General features: G+C 43.5%; 1 protein-coding gene across 1 annotated transcript in view; it reads left to right on the top strand.

Moving 5' to 3' along the window:
- FBXO15 (F-box protein 15) overlaps positions 1-14,324 on the top strand; it is a 191,982-nt gene that overhangs the window by 94,127 nt on the left and 83,531 nt on the right. Inside the window, 1 exon segment of the mRNA XM_030212777.1 lies at positions 11,289-11,418. Within this exon segment, the coding sequence (XP_030068637.1) occupies positions 11,289-11,418 (130 nt within the window).

Here is a 14,324-nt window from a genome sequence, read left to right as displayed (position 1 = left end):
ATGACTGGGAACCAATGCAGGTGAATCAGTAATGGACGAACACAGTCAAATTTTTGAGCCTGACATAAAAAGTGAGCCAACATATTTTGTAGTGTTTGAAGACCTTTTAGACATATGTGAGAAGCAGCAGCATTGCAATAATCCAGTTTAGGAATCAAAAAAGAAAGATCAAAGTCAACAAAATGTCATGATTTAAAAAGTTTTGTATCAATCTCAACTGATGGAGAGTATGAGAGCCTGAACGTACAGCACTGTGGAGATTTGTGGTGCAGAAGTAAGTTCAGAATCAAATAATTCTCCAAGGTAACAGAACAAGTCTACAGGAGGAATTAATGTATTAAATTAAAATGGGATAACAGCAGTTTGCTCCTTCTGCCTGTAAACCAACATGTAACTATGTTAGATGACTTAAGAATGAGATAATGATCAAAATGCCACTGCCTACTGATTCCAAGCATGTCTGTAGAGGCAGAAGGTCAGGGCTTTGAAAGGAGGTGGTGTAGACTAGAAGAATGTCGTCTGCATACACATAAAAACTAATGTCATAATCCTGAATTATGATAGCCAAAGGTTTAAAAAAGGTTGAATAGCAGAGGAGACAACATCAAGCCCTGGGGAACACCACAAGTCAAGGTATAAGAAGCAAAAAGACCTAAAGAGCCCTTAGTTCAGAAAGAAAGATTCTGAAGGAAAAAAAGAAAACCAAAAACCTGAGCAGAAAGAACAATATCGGACAATCTTTGCAAAAGTAACCTGTGATAGATGAGATCAGAGGCTGAGGATAGATGCAGAAAAACTGCTAGAGCCACATGGCCTCTGTTAAGCATTGCGTGGACCTCACTAAGGGGATCTTTTATAAAAGTGCAATAGCGTTTTTAGTTCGCAGTAATGATTAGCACACGCTAAACGTTAGAGATTCCCATATGGGCATCTCTAGTGTTTAACGTACGCTTATTTTTAGCGCGCCTTAGTAAAAGGACCCCTAAGTAAGGCCGTCAAAATGGTATCTGTACTGTGACCAGTTCTAAAACCTGACTGACAAGGGTAAAGTGCCATCATTTGCTCAACATGATCTGATAGTTGGGAGTAAACCACCTTCTCAGTCTTTTTAGAAAGAAAACAGAGTACCCCCTTTTTAGAATCAGGCAAAGAACTGCTCTTTTCCAAATTCAAGGGATTTGCCCAGTTGATGAGCACTAGGTAATAATCATCAATGCCAGAAGAAACAGACCATGTCTGTTGACCCAAAGCCAGCGGAAGGGGTCTAGTCCAGGGTAGATGTGGTTAATTTCATGGATGTATAAATTTTGGAAAGGGACTAGAGTTTAGGTTAAGAAAAAGTGGACCTGTTATGAGATAGGGTCTTTGGAGAGGATGAGGAACAGAAAACTTCAAGGAATAGCTAAGGTGGACAGAGGTTTGTTGCAATTTCCTAGTCTTAAAACAGAAATATTTGGCTAGTTCATCCACACTGGGTGTAGCAGAAGATACAGAAAGCGAGCTACATGAATACAGCCAAGAAGCAAGTGAAACCATAGTTTATAAGAGACTAGTAAAAAAGGCCCATTTCTGACACAAATGAAACGGGCGCTAGCAAGGTTTTCCTCAGAGTGTGTATGTTTGAGAGAGTGTATGTGAGAGTGACTGTGTGAGAGAGAGAGAGTGAATCTGCAAGTGTGTGTGTGTGACAGAGAGAGAGAGTGAGACTGGGTGCGAGTGTGTGTGTGAAAATGAGTGTGTGCCATGGGCCACCGGCCCCTCCCTCCCAGTTCCAGGGCCCTCCTTCCCAGTTGCAGAGCCGGGCCCTTCCTCCCAGTTCCACAGCCGTGCCATCCCTCCCTCCCAGTTCCAGGGCTGTGCCCTCCCTCCCTCCCAGTTCCAGGGCCATGCCCTCCCAGTTCCAGGGTCGTTCCCTCCCTTCCTCCGAGTTTCAGGGTCTCCCTCCCTGTATGGTATAGCCAGTATTCCAATAAGGCTAGTCTGCCCCCTCCCTGCTTGCGGCTCTCTATCTCTCTCCGGGGGCCCGGCGCTGCGGGCGAGCTGGCGGGGCAGATACAGTAGAGCGGCAGCCCTCCCCCCGGCCCTCTCCTCCCTCCAGCTCCATTACCTTCTTGTAGTTCTTGCCCAACCACAGGCGCGTGTCGGAGGCCTCGTAAAATTTCTCAGGCCGCTGTCCTTCTTCTGCACCGCCATCTTCTGAGAGCCGCTGCATGCTCAGAGCGCTGACATCATACTGGCGAGCAGTGCTGACCGGCCGCCGGCTGTCTTGGGTCGTTCTCCGAGTCACGCTGCGTCTCTCCGGCAACCTCAGTTCTCCAGCCACTCACCTACTTCCCTTGTCTGCTTCCTTCCGTCCTTCGCTCTGCTCTCTCCTCGCCGGCTGGTTTCTTTTTCAGTGCTCAGTGCTGATAGCTTCACAGCTCCTCCCCTCTTCCTTCTGCTAGCCAATCTGGTGTCTCCTTTCCGGTGACGTCAGCCAGGGCTTCGGAGCCTAGCAGAAAGTCACGGACACAGGCAGCAAGATTAGAACGTTGGAGGTGAGAATTATTATATAGGATTGTCCAAGCTATGTATTAGTTTGGAGTAGTAGCTTTGATGGGCCTGTTTAAATTGGATGATTTTGGTCATAATATAGTGCCCCAAATCAAATAAGAATCCATTCAAGTTGTCCCTCCACACCCTGACTCTGAATGGGCTCTCATCCACTGCCTTGAACAGAATCCATGAGAAAGTTTATGCAGATGTTTGTCCCCTTTGACCTGAAAGTTGGCATTCCAGTAGCCAAATCAACTTTGAAAAATTGACTAACATCCTTCATCTAGTTCTGTTAAGAACAAGTTAGTACTCTTCTTACCAGTAAAATAAATTCTTATCAGAGCCACTGCAGCTACAGTGGCTCTGCTGAAGTTTGTTGAATAACAAGCTGAGCAGCAATTTTTAGTTCACACTACTGTTTGGACCAGTGCATTTGGCTGAGCTGAGCTGCCTAACCTATCTTTTTAACATCGCAATTCACATATTTTGATGATCAGACTGCTCTTAAACACTGATCAGTTAATAACAAGTTGAGTAGCCTAAGCTTGGGAATCTCTCATTTGCATGCCTGAATCAGTCCTGCTTGTCCGTGGAAGAAGCATTGTTGATCACATATCATAGGTGTTTTCCATAGATGATAGAATTGAATTTCCAGAGAATAATATTACCTCTTTAAATGCCTGATAACATCTTCCAGATGATTTAAAATGTATTCCTTAATCTCTTCCTATCATTTCTAGGATTTATTCTGTTCCTTGTTGCATATGTTGGACCTGGAGGGAGGGAATGATGTTCTTCCTTCTACTAGATCATATTTGATAGATTCTGGAGTCCTCTTGATAAGAGACTGGTACTTTGTTTAGACAGCAATCTGATATTGAAGGTTTCCTTCAAAAATAAATTTTTGTTTTTTGGTCATAAAATGTGTGTGTGTGGAGGGGGGGGGGGGGTTCTGATTGAACTCTAGCTTCTCAGGCTTTTGGAAGAATTTCTTTCTCTATGCCCTTTTATAAATTCTTTCAGTATTTATTTTAAAATTTATTTGTAAATGTGTTACTAAATGTCAAGGAAATACATTTATATTTAATGACTCAGGCCATTTAAAAAGATTTATTCAAGATAAATACTCGTACACTGGCAAATCTAAAGGAACAGGCATAAAGTTGTCAAAACTGTTTTGGCATTAGATTTGATAACCCCTCTTTATTCCTAGTAAAACTCTTATCTTCTTGTCACCAGCCTGGGTTTCAAGCACCATTAAGCTTATTAAAAGTGGCAGTACCATCATGCTGAACAAAAGTGGTGGAAATCATGTCTGACAAAAGACCTGGAACTTTGTAAAATCAGAGTTCTGATGTATAAAAATTAAGTGTACCATGTAGAGAAGAGATACTTGCACTGGTCCAGCCAAGAAGTACATTTACTCCATTAGAAAAGATCTTTTCCCATGACCCAGCTTGACTCTGGTGACATGATCTTCTGAGGTTGATTTGGGCATTGAAAGCAGTGGCATGACAGTGCATGGCCACAGGCATTCAGCCAAAGATTTGTGGCCTAAGGGACATATTAGCCCCCTTTGTAGCCCCAATCTTGGGACCAATCTTATTGCTGAAATACACAGCTGTTATGGCTCATACCATGAGAATGGCTGCATATCAGAAGGAAGTTGCTCTTGTAGATTAAAAGTCATTGCTTTACCCAGTTTCTGGACTTAAAACTGGCACATTCTGTTCTTAAACTGAAAATAATTTTTGTACCTTTTGCCGTCAGATCATTTTATTTTTCCAGTTGATTGATCCTGGCCTCTCTACAGAGGCGTAGCCAGGTTTTGATCTCAGGGGGAGCAGACTTTTATAAAATAGGTGCTGGTTGGTGTCAGCTAGAAAGTAGTATCTGTGTTGTTGCTCAAGAGCTGTGGCGGGCACTGATTAATACAGGCTGTCTCTGTTGCGTCCTGCCTACAAGGAAACAGTAAGTTACATCAGGAGGCAGGACGCAGAAGAGGTCCCTGGACTGGCCAGAGCAGGCAACCTGTCTTCTTAACTACAAAGTAAGAATATTCAAATCATGACCATCATCTCAGGAATAGCACACACATTCCTTCCACTGCTAGATACCTTGTTTAAATCAGATGGGCTTTTGTTTGTGTGGTGACTCTACAGGAAGTGGAGACCACTAGTCTTCAAGATTTTTATTTTGGGTGACAAGGGCCAGCAACGGCGGCCCTTGCCCCAGAGTAGCTGAGCCTGCTTTCAAATAGGGCTAGACACTTTGCCATTCAGGTTTTCAGCCTACCGCAATGAATCTGCATGAAAAAAGATTTGCATGTAATGGAGGCAGTATATGCAAATCAATTTCATGCATATTTAATGTGGATATCCTGAAAACCTGACTGGCAAGGGGTTACTCAAGGACCAATTTGGGAAACACTGCTCTAGAACACAAAACTTACCACCCCATAACAGCCTTAATCCACCTATGAAAAGACAGTGCACTGGGTTCTCGAGCACCAATATACCTACTATTGGGAAACTGGAACAAGCTGCACTGTTACACATTCCTACACAGACACTACATGCTAGCAGAATTCTTCACCTCAGTTGCACTTGCAGAACATGGACAGACCCTCATCTATATAACATGAGTAGCCATACTGGGTCAGACCAAAGGTCCATCTAGCCCAGTATCCTGTTTCCAACAGTGGCCAACTCGGGTCACAAGCACCTGGCAGAAACCCAAACTGTTGACAACATTCCATCCTACCAATCTAATACAGAATAGGGAGCCACCAAAAAAAACAAAAAAACCAAACAAAAAAAACAACAACAGAAGTTGAAATAGAGACCCCTCCTCTATGCCCAAGAAAACCAGACTCTATAAACAGTGCAATACTGGGAAAAAAGAAACAGAAAAACATTTTCTCCTGTACTTTGCAAAATAAACATAGAAAAAAATACACATTTTACAAAGCAGATGCATCTGTCCTTACAAAGTATTAAATAAAAATAATGTTTTTTCTACCTTTGTTGTTTGGGAATTTGGCTGGTTCCAGTCTTTTTTTTTCCATGTTCCATGAGTCAGCCTTCCAAATTCTTTTCCAGGCTGGCCTTTCCATTTCTTCTCTCTCCTCTTCTTCTTCCTTTCCTTCTCTACATCTATTTGGCACTGATCTTTCGTTTTATGTCCCCACTATCAAATAGCTATGTATAGAGCTCCCAAGTGATCCAGTTCCAGAAGGGAGATTTTTCAACCAGTCCTAGTGTGAACTCATAACCCTCATTTATGTGGGATTTGCAGTCCCTGATTCTACCGATCAAAATCTGTGCTGCAGTACATCCAAAATTACTTAAGAAAATGCACTCGGACCCCTGCAGGGTTGCTAATCTGAAGATATCAGAGATGTGCATTTTCAAATACTGTCCTATTCCTAATATCAAATTCAAAATAAAATACCTTTTTCTACTGTTGTTAGAAAAATTTATTTTTTCATTTGCTTTGGTCCCACTGTCTCTTTTCTGTTTTTTCCTGTTTCTTCTGCCTTTACAGGGTTTCTTGCCCATATGACATTTCTTCTGTCTCCAAGTGCACCATCCTTCTTTCCTCTTCACCACAATTTGTCCTGTCCAGCATCTCCCTTCTGTGTCCCTTGTCTCTACCCTACCCCCAAGTTCAGCACCTGCCCTTTCTGTTTCCCCATCTCCCCCCCTTTTCAGCACAAACCTTCCTGGTCTCCTCATCTCCCCCTTTTCTAGCATCTGCCCTCCTGGTGTCCCCAACTCTCCCTTTTTCTAATATTGCCGTGTCCCTATCTTCCCCCTTTTTCCAGCATTACCCCTGTGTTACCATCTTCCCCCTTTTCCAGAATTACCTCTTTGTCCCCATCTCATCCTTTTTTCACCATTGTCCCCATATCCCCATTCCCCCTTCCAGTGGTGCCCCTCTATGTCCCTGTCTCCTCCTCCCCTTTCCAGTCGTGCCTCTGTGTCCCTATCTCCTCCCCTTTCCAGTCATGCCTCTGTGTCCCTATCTCCTCTCCCTTTCCAGTAGTGCCCTCTCTGTGTCCCTAACTCCTCCCCCTCTTTCCAGTAGTGCTCCTCTGTTTCCCTATCCCCCTCCTTTTCAGTAGAGCCCATGTGTCCCCATTTCTTCTTTTTCCAGCACTGCCTCTTTGAGTTCCAGTGTTCCTACCCTTTCCCTGTCTAGTATTGTCTCTGTGTCCTCCCTCGCTTTACAGCATTTACTATATCCTTCTCTCTCCCCATGTTAACCTTCTTCCCCATCTCTTTCAGTGCTCCCCATTCTCCTTGGGGCCACATATCTCCCTGGCCTGCTCCCGCGGTCCATCCTCTGGCAGCTCCAAAGAGGTTTAGTAGACAGGAGATCAAGTGACGTCAAAATATTGAAACCAATTAGGCCAGTCTCAGTTTCCCCTTCCCAGTGAAGCCGTCATTGCTATACTCAAAACAGAGCAAACAAACCTATGAGCTGCTGCATACATGTTGTCACTCTTTATTGTTGGTAGCATTTGTATTTAATCTCACTTATATTTTCAAACATGCCAATTTGTGCAGTATACAGATGTACACAGAAAAAGTATAATAACAGAATGGAGTATAATAACAGAAGTGGAGGAGTGGCCTAGTGGTTAGGGTGATGGACTTTGGTCCTGGGGAACTGAGTTTGATTCCCACTTCAGGCACAGGCAGTTCCTTGTGACTCTGGGCAAGTAGTTTAACCCTCCATTGCCCCACGTAAGCCGCATTGAGCCTGCCATGAGTGGGAAAGTGCGGGGTACAAATGTAACAAAAAAATATATATAGGTAGAGTAGTAATTTGTTATAAATCGTAATCAGTGTGTCATTTGGAGGGGCTAGTTATAGAGGCACTCTAGCACGTGTTACATTCATGCAAAGATTTTTTTTTCTCCTCGTAAAGGCTACTAAAACAGAATATAAGAAAGCCAATGGACTGCATTAGGGGGCTTGTAGGCCATTAATTATGTTTAAACAAAAGAGATCTGCATTAAAAAAATATTTATTTTTATTTGACCTATAAAACCATTTGTCCCTGAAACATGCCTAAAAACAGAATAATCCATTTGTGTATCTACAAAAGAGATGAGGTGAAGATGTGATTCCATGGGCCCCAATGAAAGGAGAGTTTAATTTTACTTCCATTTAATCTCAGTATTTTCCACCTTTATAACACCAGGCTTCCCAAGGCAGATTACAACAACAGTTAAGATGAACTCATCAGGAAACAGGATATCCTCACTGAAATCTTGGCCATATGTATTGTATAGAAGAACAGTGAAGAAAAATGAGCACAAACTACAGAGTTTATAATTGCTTTTTCTACCAGCTACAATAATTTTTGAAGCTGTTTTATTTCTTTTCTCCTCCAGCTTTTAAGGTACTGCCTATCCAACTGAAGCAGCTTTAGCCTTGTTACAGATGGATCAATAATAAAGAACGACAATGTGGATGCAGCAGCTCATAAGTTTGCTTGTTTTGTTTGGGGTGAAGGCAATGACGATGATGGCTGCGCGGAGTGGAAACAGATTAACAAAATTGGCTCTCTTGCTTACAGGACTTACTGGACTAGATAGGCTAACTTCCACTCGTCTATTAAACCTCCTTGGGCGTCTCCCCCCCACCCCCCCCGGAGTCTTGCATCTTTCTTCCTCTGTTTCTTCTGCTGCCTGCTGTCCGTGTCGTCATTTTTACTGCCCTGAAGCATTCTCCCTCGGCACTGGCGATTCACAGTCAACCTTCTGCCAGCGTTGGGGCTTCTCCTCAGGCGCATCCCGGACTCCCGCCTACTTTAACGCAATTTCCTCTTTTCCGCAGAGGTGGGAGTGAGACGTGCCTGAGGAGAAGCCCCGACGCTGGCAGAAGGCTGACTGTGAATCACCAGTGCCGAGGGAGAATGCTTCAGGGCAGTAAAAATGACGACGCAGACTGGAGAAAGCGGGCAGCAGAAGAAACAGAAGTAGAAAGATGCAAAACTACGTGGAAGGAGGCATGGAAAGTTACTGGCATGTGGCGCATAGGCGCCATTTTTTCTAAAATCTGTTTTGGGGAGTGATTGCTCCCCCTGCGCCCCCCCTAGCTACGCCACTGTTTCTCCTACAGAATCTTACTTCCATTTTTTGTTTCATTACTCTGTCTTCTTCCCTTCCGCCTATACATCTGACATTGATTCTTCTGTTTCTTCTTTTTTATTTTTCTCATCTGCCTTTTTATCTACCTTTAGATCATTTTCATTCCTCCCTTTCCCCCTCCAGTGTTTAGTCTCCCTCTTTTCACATTTCACTTACTTACCAGCTTTCCATTTTCTACTTGTCCCTTCCTAGTCCTCCTGTTCTCCACTTATTTCTCATTCCTTCACCAGCTTTCTACTCTCTTTTGTGTTCCATCCACATTCTAGTCCCCTATTTTCATCCTCTGTACTTATCTTCCTCTGTTTCTCATCCCCTCCATCTCCAGTCCCTTTCTCATGTCTTACCACTTTTATGCCTTCCATTCTCCCTTTTACCTCCTACATTTTCATCCTTTCTCATCTGCTTCAAAGACCTGTCCCTTTCCTTTGTCTTACTTCTTCCATAGCCCTATGTCCCTTTCAGCTGCTTCCCAACCTCTCTACATCCTTCATAGTATCTGTCTTCTTCATCTATCTGCATTCAGTCTTACAGTCCTACTCCCTTAGTCTCCATTGTCCTTTTAACCCCTGCTCAATGTTTAGTCCCCACTTGTCCACCCTACCCAATCTCTAAATACTCACTTATACTCCCAATACCCAGGTAATCTTAGTCTGTCGTCTTCTGGTCTCCTACCCAATCCTAGAGTGTTCACAGAAGTATGAACCCATATTCTCCCACATTCTTATATCTGCCATGCCGCCTCTTTCCCCTGCATCCATTGCCACTTTCTTTTCCCCCATACATCTTTCTCCACTTGCTTAGTATCTATCTGTTTACTTTGCTTCTAGAATATTCATTGACCCTGCCTGTCCTTCTCCTTAGCTCAGTATCTATCACTCTACCTTTCCCTCTCCACCTAACCCTTGTTTTTCACTTCCAGCAGTATTTTGTAACAGTCCCTTTCTCTGACTCTGCCAACATCAGCTCCCTGCCTGCCCCAGCCTCAGCATCATTCTCCTGCCTGCCCCCAGCATCAGCATCGTTCTCCTGCCTGCCCCCAGCATCAGCATCGTTCTCCTGCCTGCCCCCAGCATCAGCATCGTTCTCCTGCCTGCCCCCAGCATCAGCGTCGTTCTCCTGCCTGCCCCCAGCATCAGCGTCGTTCTCCTGCCTGCCCCCAGCATCAGCGTCGTTCTCCTGCCTGCCCCCAGCCTCAGCGTCGTTCTCCTGCCTGCCCCCAGCCTCAGCGTCGGTCTCCTGCCTGCCCCAGCCCAGCATCAGCGTCGGTCTCCTGCCTGCCCCAGCATCAGCATTGGAGTATACATCTTGAATTGCCAAAAAGTAAAGTTCAGACAGTATTTTAAGTAAATGAATGCATATCAAGAGTAAAATTAGCAGATCAAGGTATGGAACCAGAATTTCAGATAAAAGTGATGTTTTAAGGAAATTAGATTGTTCTTCCGTTTAAAAATGTTTTGCCAGAAGAAATTTCAGACACAAAGCAGTCAGTGGAAGAATAAAGTATAAATACAGATATCTTGACTGTAACATTTTAAACTTAAGCAAAATGTCAGCTCAGATTACGGTATCTGCAAATATGAAGACATTTATATTGCATTAGAAAAGGTAGCTAGGATTTTTGCTTGACTGTGGAGCAACTGACTGGATAGGCTGTCTTGCTTGAGCTTTTTCACTGTTACCACTGCTGTTGATAAACTTTTGGTGGAATCAATTTTTAATGACTAGAACACACCTGCAAAATATCTGCAGAGGAAACAGCATTTACATACTTCTCCAGGTCTACTAAACTGCTGTCCCATGTATCTCTCCAACCACACAGATTTTCCAAACAGGGGCCATGTTGGCTTGTACCCAACTGATCCATGACGTAGAACCCACTGTAGTACTACTAGACATAGTGGGCTTGATATTCAGCTGGCGGTGGACAGCACTTCTACTGTCCACCTCCGGCATTAAACCTGGATATTCAGTGTCAGGCTGTTTCCAGTGTCTGGCATTGAATATCCAGGGTTTTTTTAACTGCTAAAAAGTTAACTGGTTAAACTGAAATTCTGCACTAACCGGTGAACATTTTAGCAGTTAAAGATAAGCCTGCTATTTATGCTGTCTATTTTAATCGCTGAACTTAACTGGTTAAGCATTGAGTATCCGTGCCTAATCAGCTATGTTGCGTGATATAGCCGGTTAGCAGCTAGCTGAATATCCACGGGTAGGTGCCAATATGCTATTTAACTGGTCAGCAGCCAGTTAAATAGCTTTGAATTCGGGAGAGTGTGTGTTGGGATATATATAGATGTAGAATGTAGATATCTATATCTCTACACACGTGTGTGTGTGTGTGTGTATATAGATAGATAGATAGATAGAGATAGATAGAGAGAGAGAGAGAGAGAGAGAGAGATTTTGTCTGTCTTTGTTTGAAGTAGGGAAGCATTTCTGCCACTCTGCATCTGCTTTGGTTGTCTTCCCTTTGTCTCTCCCAGATTCGGCCTCCTGTAACTAACTGCATACTGTTAATGTCAGAAGAGAGGTGACTGAGAGTACTAACACCAATTTTCTCATCTGTTTACTGCATGCTATTGCTTCCAAGATTTTGGTGGCGCTCTCTGATTGTAAAGTATGACCTGATGGACCTAGCAATCAACAGTACAATGATTGGCTGTGACAGGATGGTCAAACTCTTCCGTGTGAATCCAGGACTTTTACTGGGACTCTGGCGGGTAAATTTGTTGTTATTACTATTCAAATCCATTTCCAAACAGTTGTGATCTCATTTCTTGCAACCTTCTAGCTAGTGTTTGTCAAATATCTCAGGCACGTAGATACGAAAGGAAAGGGATTCCTAATAAGGGATTCCTTATCTGTGTTTTTAGCAGCTGTCAATTGTATCTTCCCTGTTTAGTAATTCTGATCCTTTTTTCTTTTCATATCAGTACTCACTCATATTTATACATATTCAAGCTATGGGATTTTCAAGCTAGCCTGATCTTTTGTAGCAATCAAAAGTGAAATGGTATTTTTCAACTTCCCTGTCAGTTTAAATTGTGGTTTAAGGAAATAAACTTTAAGTCCTTGTTCCAATGAAAAAGTGAAGAGGTACTCTAGGAGCACAGAATCTGCGTAAATTAAAAACAAATTAAATACGGTAGCTAAAGTACCTTCTGCCTAATAGTGATGATTTGAACAGGCATTCTAGTGTCATACTGGAGCTATTCTTTTAAAGAAGGTTACAGTGGTACTCCAGGGTGCTGTGCAGCTATTACTTTGTATTTTAACACTATTAGCAGAAGTAAGGAGTATTTACTGCCATGGAAAAAACAATCAGCCTCAATCTGTGCTCATTGTGCCCCGTTTTCCCTATTAAAGGTAGCTGGGGTCTGTTCAGAGCCGATGCATCTCTCCCTATAAGTATACTTCTCTTTCTTTGCTTAAAAGAAAAGGGGGTGGAGTCTAAAGAGCCCTTTTCAAGTATCCCAATCCTTGGCATTTGCTTTGTACAGTTCAGAGCCTCCACCCCCCCCCCCCCCGGCAAGAAGTATAATGCATTTGTTTTATATTTAACTGGGAGTGGGGGAAATTGTCCTGCCTGTTGGCATAAAGATAAGTGCTTGCTTCAAAAAATAGTCCACACTCAGGCTCATTTTCGAAAGAGGAGGACGCCCATCTTTCGACACAAATCGGAAGATGGGCGTCCTTCTCACAGGGTCGCCCAAATTGGTATAATCGAAAGCCGATTTCGGCGTCCCCAACTGCTTTCCGTCGCGGGGACGACCAAGGTTCACGGGGGCGTATTGGAGGCATAGCGAAAGCGAGACTTGGGCGTGCCTAACACATGGACGTCCTCGACCCATAATGGGAAAAAGAAGGGTGTCCCTGACGAGCACTTGGACGACTTTACCTGGTCCTGTTTTTTTACGACCAAGGCACAAAAAGGTGCCCGAACTGACCAGATGACCACCGGAGAGAATCGGGGATGACCTTCCCTTACTCCCCCTCCCACCCCACAAAACTATGTTTAAAAATGTTGTACAGTTGTGGGTACTGGGTTTTGGGGGGCTTAGCACACAAGGTAAGGGAGCTATGTACCTGGGAGCAATTTGAAGTCCACTGCAGTGCCCCCTAGGGTGCCCGGTTGGTGTCCTGGCATGTCAGGGGGACCAGTGCACTACGAATGCTGGCTGCTGCCACGACCAAAGGGCTTGCATTTGGTCGTTTCTGACATGGGCGTCCTTGGTTTCCGTTATCACCAAAAATCAGAAACGACCAAGTCTAGGGACAACCATCACTAAAGACGACCTAACTTTCAGGATTTGGGCGTCCCCGACCATATTATCAAAATGTTTTGATAATACGGGTTTCCCCGCCCCTCCATCGGGACATTTTGCGAGGACGTCCTCAGCAAAACTTGGGCGTCCCTTTTCGATTATGCCCCTCTCTGTCAACTACCTTGTTATTTCTCCTCATGATGCTTCTGGACCACCACCACTGCCTTCACAAGAAAAACAGTTATTGGCAAATATGGTTGCATGAAGACCCCTTGCCACCTGGGAAAGGTTTGGAAGAATGGAGAGAGGTTACTTCAATTGACATTCCCAAGGGAAAGGAGGACAGGATGAAGCAGTGTGCCATTGATATTCTGACCCTGAGCACCACTTCAGCCTTGGTTGGGAATTTTCTGCAGGATATCCATTATTGATGCACGTAAATATTTATATTCCACTGATCCCAAGTCCTCAACTGATTATAATAAATATACATAAAATTGAATACAAACATACATAAGAGAAAAATACAACATAAAATATACAAGGCACAACATTTGAAAGTAACAGGTTGTTTATTGGACAAAGCTCAAGATCCCCACAAGCATGCCAAATTAATCACAAAGTGCAATCTGAAAAAGAGATTCTACTTACTCCGCTACCGAAAGACGCTAAGAAAAGCACTATGGACCTAACCAACTATCGCCCAGTAGCATCTATTCCACTCATAACCAAACTCATGGAAGGCATAGTGACGAAACAACTTACTGAATACCTAAATAAACACTCAATTCTGCACGAATCTCAATCAGGATTTCGATCAAATCACAGCACTGAAACTGTTCTAGTGTCCGTAATGAACTCATTCAAACAAGCAATTGCAACTGGTAGCAACATACTCCTACAATTCGACATGTCAAGTGCCTTTGACATGGTTAATCATGAAATACTATTACATATTCTAGACTACTTCGGAGTAGGAGGCACAGTTCTCAAATGGTTCAAAGGATTCTTGACTACAAGATCATACCAAGTAACAACAAACGCGGACAGATTACCCCCATGGATACCTGAATGTGGAGTTCCACAAGGATCCCCCCTCTCACCAACCTTATTCAACCTAATGATGACACCTTTAGCCAAACTTCTAGCCAGTCAAAACCTCAACCACTACACATATGCAGATGACATCACAATTTACATCCCGTTCAAACAGGATCTAAATGAAATCACCAATGAGATCAACCAAAGCCTCCAAACAATGCACACATGGGCAGATGCATTCCAACTAAAACTGAATGCAGAAAAAACACAATGTCTTGTACTCACCTCACAACATAACACAAAAAATTTCTCTACCATAA

The sequence above is a fragment of the Microcaecilia unicolor genome, chromosome 1, assembly GCF_901765095.1.
Source record: "Microcaecilia unicolor chromosome 1, aMicUni1.1, whole genome shotgun sequence".
NCBI classification, from domain to species: Eukaryota; Metazoa; Chordata; class Amphibia; order Gymnophiona; family Siphonopidae; genus Microcaecilia; species Microcaecilia unicolor.
The sequence above is the reverse complement of the archived record's forward strand: the minus strand, read 5'-3'. Positions and strand labels throughout refer to the sequence as shown.